The 12,132-nt window shown below is 47.1% G+C and overlaps 1 protein-coding gene and 1 pseudogene across 2 annotated transcripts in view; one reads left to right on the top strand and one right to left on the bottom strand.

Moving 5' to 3' along the window:
* Positions 1–611: 611 nt before the first annotated feature.
* LOC129062373 (solute carrier family 25 member 44) overlaps positions 612–12,132 on the top strand; it is a 42,748-nt gene continuing 31,227 nt past the window's right edge. For both annotated transcript variants that reach the window (XM_054563333.1, XM_054563334.1), the window contains exons 1-2: positions 612–760; positions 8,341–8,978. In XM_054563333.1, coding sequence (XP_054419308.1) covers positions 8,354–8,978 — 625 coding nt within the window. In that variant the 5' untranslated portion in view covers positions 612–760; positions 8,341–8,353. The remainder of the gene's footprint in view (positions 761–8,340; positions 8,979–12,132) is intronic.
* Positions 5,962–7,379, bottom strand: LOC129062105 (splicing factor ESS-2 homolog; annotated as a pseudogene).

The raw sequence follows: 12,132 nt of genomic DNA, 5'->3' as shown, positions 1-12,132 counted from the left end.
GGTTGTCTTTTTTGCTTGAGTTATAAACAATTATCTGTGTATTTTGAAATGAATTGACCCTCCACTCCAGTCCTCCCAGACCCCCAGTCCCTCACTTAGAGAGGTATTCCTCTTGCTTAAATCCATGCATAGGTGAATAGTTTCAGAGTTGAAGAGATCCTTAATGTCATTTACACCAAGGCCAGGATGTCCCCTATTTCTTCAATTTTCTGTGTTCCCAAGCTTCTAAAACTGGTTGTCTACCCTTAGTCCTACCTGCTGCACATTGGCCTCTACTGTTTTGGCTCCATAGGTGACAAAAATTACACAAAAATTAAAGATTAGATTTTGATTTAAGAATTCCAATAGACCACAAACACCAGGTGACACATTTAGACCTGGATCTTCAAGAAGTACCGGATTATGCGACTTCGCTAATTGAAAAGTACGCTTGGGCCGTAGAGCTGAGGGCATGGAGAAGCCAATACAGGCGTGGCTTCTGACCACATTCAAGATGGCCACCAGGACGGTCCGCCCTCGCCCCGGGCTCAAAACCCCATTGGTGGAGTTTCCCACTGTTCATCTACGTCCCCCGGAGGGGGCGGGAATGACAGCGTCCCAGTTTCCGGTTCCTGTAGTACCGGGAGCCGGGTCAACATGGGGGGTAATGTACTCCGAAGCTGGCAGTCGCCGGAGACCGCGGACACAGTGGGAGCTTCGGACTAGCGGTCCAGGCTTGGAGTTCGCCTCAGACGCGGCGGGACCGCCCTGATCTGAGAAGGTGAGAAGCCATCGGTTCAGGGTGACTAAAAGCTAAGATCTCCGAGGACCTGGACCTGTCAAGGAGGCAACGGGTGTCTGTCTGCAGTGCCCGACTGCAGTTCCGTGGGAGCCAGGACAGAAGTATATAAAGGGGGGATCATGTACAGTAGGTGGAGAGGATTGTCACGTGGTGTCTGTGATGAGGGATCACATGGGTACCTATTGAAGACCCAAGGAAGGCTTGGTGGGAATCTCACGTGATCCAAGGGAGACTTTTCTGGAGGGAGGGGTCAGAGATATCACCAAGGAGCTCCTCTAAGGAAATGCATTTATTAATACAGACGAGCAAGCATGTAAAGATACTGACATTCATATGGACAGCTACTGGGATGCAGAGCATTGATGCAGGTGCAGTAGGGAGAACAGAGGAATAGAAGGAGAAAGCAAAGATCTTGTTTCCAGCTGAGAAGAGGGGATCAGACTCCACCGGTGTCTTTCTCAGGAGTTATAGAAGGTGATTTAATTTGGTGGGGATGGTTGACTGAAAGGATCTGAATGAGCCTAGTAGACATTATTGGCCAAGTTCTGGTGACAAGTCAGGATGGAATCAGGACTCCTAACCTACCCATAATGGTCCTGGGCTTTTAGAGTAGTTGTTATCATTGTTATACTACTGACAATCCTTAATATTTACAGTAATGCCTCTCAAACTATGACACATATATTAATCACTATAGATCTTGTTAAAATGTGGGCTGTAAAAATGCATATCTAGGGTGCCTTCAGAAATTCTGTATTTCTCACAAGCGCCCAGGTGATGTCCATGCTGCTGGTCTGTAAGGATGTAGAGCAGCACTGTCCAACAGAGCTTTCTGCAATGATAGAAGTGCTTTGCTGTTAACAAAATGCTTTCACGCATATTGGCTCACATGAGTTGCACCACACCACACTGTTCTATAGTCATGCATCAAATGATGACATTTCAGTCAGTGACAGACTGCTTATGTGATGGTGGTCCCATATGATTATAATGGAGCTGAAAAATTTCTATCATTTAGTGATTTTGTAGTTACCATAGTTTAATGTCATAATGCAACGCATTACTCATGTGCTTGTGGTGATGCTGGTGTAAAAAACCTGCACTGCCAGCTGTATAAAAGTACAGCACATACAATTATGTACAAGACATAATACTTGATAGTGATAATTGTTGCTATTACTGTGTTCCTGGTTTACATATTTACTATACTATACTTTTAAACATTTAAAAAATTTTTATTATATTTATTTATTTATTTATTTATTTTTAGAGAGAGGGGAAGGGAGGAAGAAAAAGAGGGAGAGAAACATTGATGCGAGAGAGAAACATCAATTGGCTGCCTCTCATAGGTGCCCTGACCAGGAACCAAACCCACAACCCAGGCATGTGCCCGTACTGGGAATGGAACTGGTGACCCTTTGCTCTGTGGGATGATGCCCAACTAACTAACTGAGCCACAGTGGCCAGGGCTAAACATTCTTTAAGAGTGTACTCTTCCTACTTATAAAAAAATTTGCTGTAAAGAGTATGCCGTGTTATATGGACAGCAGCCTCACCCATCTCATAGTTATTAAGTCTCTTGATTGAATCATTTTCTCTTGTGCTTGATTTAATATCATGTTGTTTTATAAATGTAGTGTAGCCTAAGTGTACAGTGTTTATAAAGTCTACAGTAGTATTCAGTAATGTCCTAGGTCTTCACATTTACTCACCACTCACTCACTGACTCACCCAGAGCAACTTCCAGTCCTGCAAGCTGCATTCATGGTAAGTGTCCTATACAGGTGTATCATCTTATAGTGTTTTTTGTTTTTTTTTTTTAAAGATTGTATTTGTTTACTTTTAGAGACAGGGGAAGGGAGGGAGAAAGAGGGAGATAAACATCAATGTATGAGAGATACATCAATTGGTCGCCTCTCACAAGCCCGCCAACCGGGGACCCGGACTGCAACACAGGCATGTGCCCCGACTGGGAATTGAACCAGCAACCTTTCATTTTGCAGGCCTGTGTTCAATCCACTGAGCCACACCAGTCGGGGCCATTTTTTAATCTTTTATACTACATTTAGACTGTGCCTTTTCTTTAGATACACAAATACTTATCATTGTGTTACAATTGCCTACTCTATTCAGTACAATTATAATGCTGTAAATGTTTGTAGCCTAGGAGGAAGAGGCTATACCATACAGCCTAGGAGTATAGTAGGTTATACAATCTAGGTTTGTGTAATTGAACTCTGTGATGTTTGAACAACAACAAAATCGCCTAATGATACATTTCTCAGAATGTATCCCTTTTGTTAAGTGGTGCATGACCAGAAGGCCTTGCCTTCTGGGTAACCCTGCCTCTCCCTGAACCAGAATCTTACCTCAGAACCTAGTGAATAGTTTAGTGTGATTTTTCTGGTACAAGGAAAGTAGAAGTGGAGAGGTGTACTGAGCCCGCCAGTTTCTCCCTTTCCACTGGTGGGCTTGGTACTGGGGCTTCTGCCTCTGACATCTTATTTGATAACTTCAGAATACCTTGGGTCATCTGTTGGGCCTCCATAGGAAACACTTCAGCCTTTGTATCTGAGCAGTGTTAAAAGGTGGGGGAAATTTAGAATTGGAGTTACATATACAAATAAGAGTCTGGGAAGAACCATAATGAAGTTGGACTGACTGAGTTGGGAGAAGGGAAGCTGAAGGTAGTTTGCATGCAGGAGTATTTTCTAAAGGCTAAAACAAGAACTAGTTTTAATATTTCAGCAGGAAGTTTGGAGTTTATACAATCAAGAGCAGGTTGCGATTCTACCTATTAGGAGCAGTCCCACTTTTTGAAGGGAAGACTGGGGGCATGCAATGCCCCTGTCTTTCTTCAAATGTAGAGGCTTATCTGTCGGAGACATGACTCTCAGTGGCTTCTTCTGTCACCATAGCAATAGTAGAAGTTACCTGCTTCATCTTTGGAGAGCCCCCATTTCCTTCTGGGAATTTAAAATAGACAGACACGGCCCTGACCCAGTAGCTCAGCTGGTTGGAGTATCATCCTGCACACCAGAAGGCTGTGGGTTCGATTGCCGGTCAGGGCACATACCAAGGTTGCATGTTTGATGCGTGGTTGGGGTGGTACAGGAGGCAACTGATTGATCTCTCTCTCTCTCTCTCTCTCTCTCTCTCTCTCTCAAATTAATAAACATACCCTTGGGTGAGGATTTAACAAAAGATTAAAATAGACTGGTACATGTCAGAGATGGAGGAAAGCGGGCACTGGATCCCGCTTTAGGATTTCTCACCAGGAGGTGTTGGCACTGTGTGATTCAGCTTGATGGTGCCCACAAAACCAGGTCCTGGGACAGAATCCTTTGTCGCTCTGCCTCTCTGCCCTGCTTAGGACACGATTGCCATGAACCCTGGAGGGAGGCTCTCCTCCTTGTGCCTTGTTGTATTTGTCCCGTGGCAACAATGTGATTAGCCACTGAGCTCAGTCACTCCGCAGGCACACTGAGAAAGCAGAGGCAGCTCTTGGTTTCTCTAGACCAAAGCTGAGAGAAATCCCTGGGCATCTGCAGGACCAGGAGCTTGTGCTTAACCCTTGGGCGAGTGGCAGTCATGAGCATTCATTCTACCTTCTGTGGTGAGAAGGACATGGCTTTAGACCAAACAGAGTGATTTGTATTGGAGCTCAACTTCCAGGGGGGTAGAAGGCATGATGGAGTGGAGAAGAAATCTTGGCTCATATCCTGCCTCTACCACTAACCAGCTGTGTGACCTAGGACCTGTTCCTTTTAATATATCTGACCCTTTAGTTACTCATTTAGCAGAAGTGTCGGACTGTGCCCAGGTTAGGTTGTAGGGGTTGCATGGGGTAATAGGTGCCTTTCTTCAACTCTCAGCAGTAATGGAAACATGACCCTGGGACCCTGGATGACACACATCCTGGGGCAAGTGAGACAGTGACCACCTTCTCTTTAAGGGCCTCAAAAGAGAAGATTGTTCCTCTGGGCTTGGTGAAGAGGAAGGACCGCGTCTGCCCACAGCACACGACACATCAACTTTTTATGAGTTCTCCTCCTAGAACCCCACCTCTAGCTTACCTTTTACAGCCCAGATTCTCCATTCTAGCCAACCCAGTTGTTTCAAGCGATCCTTTCCCTTTCACTGTCTACATGTATTCCTCCTTTATTCAAACTACTTCGTCCTCCTCCAGGAAGCCTGTCTTAGTTGCATGTACCTCACCTATGACTCATCTTGAAGGTGAGGTTTTCCCTCAGTTCCCATTTACCGAGTGGGCACTGCAGGTATTCTGTATTCTAATCAAAGTGATACAGTCCAGCTGAGGGAATACCGAAGCGCTAACCTTGCTCCCCCATTGACTTCCATGGTAAATCAAGAAACTCCTTAGTCTAGTTTAGACCTTTGCCTGGGGAAAGTGGTTGAAGGTGGACTCTGGTTAAACACTGACATGAGGTTTGCCAAGGCATGGGCACTGGGACTGCTTGTATAGAACATCGCAGTCCTCTGGAGCTGTCCCTTTGATGTGGCCACCTCCTTTCCCAGCCCTTACGGATTTCTCTCAAATCCTGGGGAGCCCCAGACTTCTCACTTCCTGGAATTGAACTTCCCACTTTCCCTTTCTGGCTGAAAATGCCCAGTGTCCCACACAGGAGCACATTACATTGTTACTAAGAATATGTCCAATATATGAGGTCCTCTGATTTGACAGTTCTTCAGTTGGAAGGTCCTGATTTTATGCATTTATTACATTAGTAAACTCTTTAGTTTTGTTTCAGACTTTAGGCAATGGATACACTTAACATGAGGGTCACATGTACATTAATTTGCCCTGGACTCTTTATATCTGACACCCATTCCCCAGAGACATACTGTGTCTCTTTGAACAGACTGAGTTTCTTTCTTTTTTTTTTTTTAATTGTACTAGGTGTTCTTTAATTCTGGTTAAACAAAAATGGGCACAGGTTCCACAGAAAAATATACTACCAAAGCCTTGGGATGCCCAACAAGAGCCATGGGGTGGGTCCTGTGCCAGCCTGGCTGTGACTTGGCACTTTTCTTCTGTGGCTCCTAGGACACTGCTTTTGGCCTGGGCCTGGGTCCCCAGAAGGCTGGAGTCCTCTGCTGGGTGGATAGCTGTTCTGCAGGCTCCACAAAAATCCCATGAGCCCCGCCCAGGCCTGGCCCTAGAAGTTGCACCGGGCAGGGAGCTGCAACAGGTTGTCTGTGAACGAGGCCGGGTCCTGGCTGAGGAGGGTGTGTGTGGCGGAGCCAGGAGCTGGTGTGCTTGTCGGGGCCTGGGGCCCACCGGCTGGGGTCTTGAGGTGTGTTGAGCATGTTGGGGAAGCCGTGTAGCTGACCTGCAGGGCCCGGTCTGTGTGCTTGCTGCCTCTCCTGCTCACAAGGCACTGTAGGGCTGGGGACATGGCTGGGCTCAGGCCTGTGGGGGCGAGGCGGGCCAGGTTCTCTGTTACTCTCCGCAAGGCCTCCTGCTTCTTGGCCCAATTCTTGGCAGCGGCCTCATTAGCCATCCTTGGTCTCAGCCACTCCCTGTGGCCTGGCCCCAAGATCTTGAAGGCTTGTGCTGGTGTCCAATCCACGTAGGGGTTTCCGCTCCCTCAACTCTCAAGGGTGTGTTCTCAACCTCCCCGCAGGTCATCAGCAGGGACTCTGTTCACACCAGGGGGCAGGAGAAGGGGTGGCAACAAATCCAAATCCACGGACGCCAGGGGATTCCTGGGGAATCAGCTTCTTGCCATCGAGGCCCACCTTGCCCTGTTTGTGCTGGGCATTGAGGGCAGAGGCCTGCTGCAGCTGAGACCTGTGTAAGGCCTGGCTGAAGGGGTCTCTGAGGAAGTGAGTATTCTTATGCACCACCTGCCTGGGCTTCTTAAACAGTTGCTTCTTGTCAGGGATGCCCTCTGGGTCGTACATGAGGGAGTTCTTGGCCCTCTGTTTCCAGGTCTCCACACCAGCCTGGCTGCTCTCAATAGCTTGGTGCTCTGCCAATGGGAGTGTGAGATTATCTTTCTGCCTCTTCTCAAACTCCCCCTTGGCCTGGTAGAGCTGGCATGGCATGCCCGGCTCTTCTTGGCCACCTCCGCGATCTCCTGGAAGGGGGCGTTGTCCGCCCTGTGTGCCAGCTCAGGAAGACATCGAGGCTGGGCAGGGGCCCCTCCTCCTCCTCCTCTCCAGCCTCCCTCGCCGTCCTCCAGGCCCCGGCCCTGGCCCTGGGGTTGTGGCTCACCACTCCGGTGCCTGTGTGCACCTCAGGGGTTTCAAATGAAGCTGGAGGCACATAGGGTGACGAGAGCTCTTGGGACATCTTGCCCAGAGCAGAGCCAAACTTGATGGCAATCTGGTGCATCCATTCCAGGTCTCCATCCTCCTCAGCCTCCAGGTATTCCTTCTGTGCCTGCAGCTTTTCCACATCAAGAAAGAAGTCTCTCTGGATGACTGTCTGAAGGCCCTCAATATAATGTTCCTCACCCAAGACCCATTGCTTCCTCGTTGCAGCCCCGGCCTTCCCTGCTGCCCACCTCCTTCCGGGTCGGCACCCTGTGGAGAGCAACAGGGCCCCGGGAGACAAACTAGGCGTCTCCATCTCTGTCTCAGGCTCTTTGAACAGACTGTGAGTTTCTTGAAGGTTGAGTCTATACTGTGTTATTTGAATCTCCCTTCATTATCTGGAACTGAGGTTATGATTTATATGCTTAGGGATGAAAGGGGCCAAACATGTTCTTCACCCTGTAGTTCTCAAGACTCTTCAGGTGGTTCTTTTCTTTCTCTAGAATGAGTTACCTAATAACCAGAGAGGACTCTGACCTTTGCCTTGTTCCTAACATTCTACCCTCATTGGAGGGGGGGAGATGTGTGTATGGGGGTGTCCTGTGGTATGAAAGCCCTGCTTAGCTTCCTCCCCACACTTTCTTCTAATGCAGACTGAAGAAAATATAAGTGTAGTGAGTGTGGGCGAGGAGAGCTCAGAGGGGCCAGCATGGAAACCAGAAGTAAAGTCCGGTGAGTCCGCTGGTAAATGGTGATAAACGAGGCACCCTGCTGAGCGTGCAAGGCCAAAGGCAGTGCCTCCATAGTGAGCCCAGAGCATCAAAATTGGAGCTCTTCCTTCCAGCCTTTAGGAACCTCCTAAATGTCACTTAGTGACATCTCATTAGCCCGCTCAAAGGACTTGCATCCTGCCAGGTGGTTGGTTTGTCCACAGCATCCTGAACTCTGCCTGGGTGAGCCAGAGAAGGAGGAGGAGGATGGGCTATGACAGAGGCAGAAAGACGAGAATAGACGATGAGCTGAGGGTAGGGAGCCGAGGTGGGAGTGAAGCCAGGGTTCCCGGAATTGGGGAGGACTGAAAAAGGAGAGAGAAGGGGGCAGTCTCCTGAGCTGTGAAGAAAGACCCAGAACAAAACTGGGTGAAGTCGAAGCTTTAGGTAGGTGAGTACCCGTGGGAGATGAAGCCTGAGACAGAGGTTTCAGAGCCTCGCCAGAAGGGTAAAGTGTGAAGTTCTGACCTCCTTCCTCACATATCCCCACCCTGTTCAAATCCCCAGGACTTCAGGCACAATGGAGGACAAACGCAACATCCAGATCATCGAGTGGGAACACCTGGACAAGAAGAAGTTCTATGTGTTTGGTGTGGCAATGACAATGATGATCCGTGTCAGCGTCTATCCATTCACCCTCATCCGCACTCGGTTGCAGGTTCAGAAAGGCAAGAGCCTCTACCATGGGACGTTTGACGCCTTCATCAAGATCCTGCGAGCAGACGGTGTGACTGGCCTCTACCGGGGGTTCCTGGTCAACACCTTTACCCTCATCTCGGGCCAGTGCTATGTCACCACTTATGAGCTCACCCGGAAGTTTGTAGCTGACTATAGCCAGAGCAACACAGTCAAATCGCTGGTGGCCGGTGGCTCAGCCTCTCTCGTGGCCCAGAGCATCACAGTGCCCATTGATGTGGTCTCCCAGCATCTGATGATGCAGCGTAAGGGTGAGAAAATGGGACGCTTCCAAGTGCGAGGGAACCCAGAGGGACAAGGGGTAGTTGCCTTTGGCCAAACTAAGGACATCATCAAGCAGATCCTGCGGGCTGATGGGCTTCGAGGCTTCTACCGAGGCTATGTGGCTTCACTGCTTACCTACATCCCGAACAGTGCTGTTTGGTGGCCCTTCTATCACTTCTATGCAGGTAAGTGGGGACCAGGAGTGTGGGTAGAGGGTGGGTTTACTATTCTGGCCAAGATACCATTGTTCTATTAATGTGATAGTAGGAGATTTAATGGGAGAATGGGCCATTCATTCAGCAAACATTTGATTTGAGAGGATTCAATGATGAATAATACATAGTAATTGCCCTGGCTGGTGTGACTCAGTGGATTGAGCACTGGCCTGCAAGCCGAAAGGTTGCTGGCGTGATTCCCAGTCAGGGCACATGTCTGGGTTGCGGGCCAGGTCCCCAGTTAGGGGGGTGTGAGAGGCAACTGATTGATGGCTCTGTCTCTTTCTCCCTCCCTTCCCCTTTCTAAAGAATAATAAAGTCTTTTTAATAATTGTAAAATAAAAACAACCATAAGAATACATAGTTCTTGCCTTCAAGGAGCTTATATCAGAGTGGGGGAATCAGACAAGTAAACTAGATGATTGTAGAACACAGAATGTGTTCTGGGTGCATTGGAATAACTGGAGTTAGTGGAATATTGGCAGAGAATTGGAAAGGGGGAAATGACAAGATTAAGGAGTATTTGGTATTTGAAGATAAAATTAATGAATAATAGTGAGCTTTTGAGTTGGCTGCCTTTCCTTGGCATTGTTAAATTCAAGATGTGATATAACCATGAACCTCTCTATTCCTATAATGTATTTTTAAAAATTTTTATTTCTTTAATTTTAGAGAGGGGAAGGGAGGGAGAAGGAGAGAGAGAGAAACATTGATGTGTGAGAGAAACTCACACTGGGAACTGGACATGCAACCTTTCTGATTGCGGGACAACGCCCAAGCCGCTGAGCCACATCAGTCAGGGTGATCCTGGCGATCTTAATGTTTAAAAGAAAACCTTCTAGGAAATATGAATATTTTCTCTGGAGTTTTATCATTTCATTTGATTTCATTTTCTCCTCATTTGATTTCATTTATAATTGAGTTGTACTTTTTTTTAATTTTTTTTTAAGATTTTTATCTATTTTTAGAGAGGGAAAGGGAGGGAGGGAGACATCAATGTGTGTTTGCCTCTCAAGCAACCTCCTACTGGGGATCTGGCCCACAACCCAGGCATGTGCCCTGACTGGGAATCAAACCAGTGACACTTTGGTTCTCAGGCTGGCACTCAGTCCACTGAGCCACGCCAGCCAGGGCAGAGTTGTACTTTTCGAACATGTCGAAAAATCTATTTCCATTCCCTGACTAACCTGTCCAGAGCTCCGGACAAACATTCTGACTGACCTCTTGACCTGGATGCATGTATTTACATGTGAAATTTTGTTCAATTAAAACTATTCTTCTTTCCATTCTGACTTATTTTTGTCTGTCAGTAGTCATGTTATTCTCCAAATCACTGAGACTGAAGCCTTGGGGATTGTGTGTGGCCACTCCCTTTTCCTTGTTACCACATGTAGTCCTTGTGACCCAGATGTCTCTCCCAACTTTCTCTCTATTCCTACTGCCGTTCCTGGAAGCCATGCCACTGCCACCACCCTCCTGGACTGAAGCACCAGCCTGTTCTCTCTTAAGTCTCTGCCTTCCTAGCCATCAGTCACCTCTCTAATCAATTAATTTTTTAAACCCTGTCATGGGAGGTGAGCACTCTACCACTGAACCACCAATGCCCCATTAAACCCTGTCATGGTTTTCAGTGGATCCACTGCTTGCTGGGTAAAATCCAGACTCTTCAACCTCCCTTTATGGCGAATCCTCTTGCTGCTCCCCTTTGCATATAGTCTATGCTGCAACCAGGCCAGCTAATGTAAAACTCCTCAACCATGCACCATTTCTCCTACCTTGGCTTTGTTCATATCATTCCTCTGCCTAGATGCTTTACAGGGACACTTACCCTGGTGAAATCATGACTTAATCGCTTCTTATTGTCTTTCCCGTCCTCTCCATGTAGCCTTTAACCCAGAAATGATCTTTCTTTCCAACCTCCATGATATTGCTTGTATCTTTCTTAAGGCAGTTATAACATTTGTCTTGTTATTTGTGTGTGCCTTATCTCTTCTACAATGTAGAAAGATTCTTTTATTATTTTTTTTAATGCATGTTTTCCCAGCTATTTTGAGATACAATTGACTGGAAACTTCCTTGAAAGGGAGAGGAAACTAACATTTGTTGAATATCCATTACATGCCAGACTCTATGACTACTGTGTGTCTCAGGGTCTGGTAAATCAAAGTGCTCAGTAAATAGTTGCTAAAGGAGTGGATTGGTTCTTGTCACCCCCTTTTGCTTAAAATCTACCAGCGTTGATTTATGGGCATTTAGAATAAAATCTAGTGCTTCCCTTCGTCAGCACAGGTCTACATGATCTGACTCCTGTCTGCTTCATCAGCCCCATCTTGTGTTTTTCCCCTTCCGCATCCTGGTCCATATTCACTGCCTTTCTTTCAGTTCCTGAAACACACCAAGCTCTGTTCTTACCTCAGAGCTCTTGTAGATAACATTCTTTCTGCCTGGAATACCCTTTCCCCTACTCTTTGTGTAACTGGTCCTTCTCAAGCTTCAGGCCTTAGCTTCCGCACCCCCTTTGCAAAGTGAACTTCTTTAACTATCCAGTTGGAAAGAGGGCTCTTTCTCTTTTCTTTTTCAGCACCTTGTTTCCATCAGAGCACTTGCTGTAATTTTCAGTTATTTTATTTCCAACTCCCAATTCCTTAGACTGTGAATCCCCATGAAGGCATTTCTCTATTTCTCTGTTTTATGTCTAGTGCTTATCTCAATGCCTAGCATCTGGTAAGCATTAAATAAATATTGATTCATATTTCTTGTCCAAAGTCATCTAGCCAGGAGGGACTTAAACCAAGTCAGGTAATGTGTGCCCAATAAGCACTTGCTGAATGAATAATGAAGAAGGAAAGACATGAGACTCTTTCCCCCACCCCCTTGTCTCTGATTTGCCATCCTCTCCCTAAGCCCAAGGAAGAAGGCACGTATGCATGGCTAGAATTGGACTCTGGATCCCATTGCAGCTTACAGGCCTGGGGGCCAGTGCAGACAGGCCCAAGGAGGCCGGCAGTGCCAGCCCAGGTGCTCCCTTCCAAAGGTTATGAAATGCTTTCTTATCAAGAGAAACAGGATACCCATGAGGTGGAGGCACCAGTTTACTCTGTTTCTGTCTGTATGCTGACACTGG

Source organism: Pteronotus mesoamericanus, unplaced genomic scaffold, assembly GCF_021234165.1.
Source record: "Pteronotus mesoamericanus isolate MK-2021 breed Mesoamerican mustached bat unplaced genomic scaffold, CSHL_Meso_final scaffold_705, whole genome shotgun sequence".
NCBI lineage: Eukaryota > Metazoa > Chordata > Mammalia > Chiroptera > Mormoopidae > Pteronotus > Pteronotus mesoamericanus.
The sequence above is the reverse complement of the archived record's forward strand: the minus strand, read 5'-3'. Positions and strand labels throughout refer to the sequence as shown.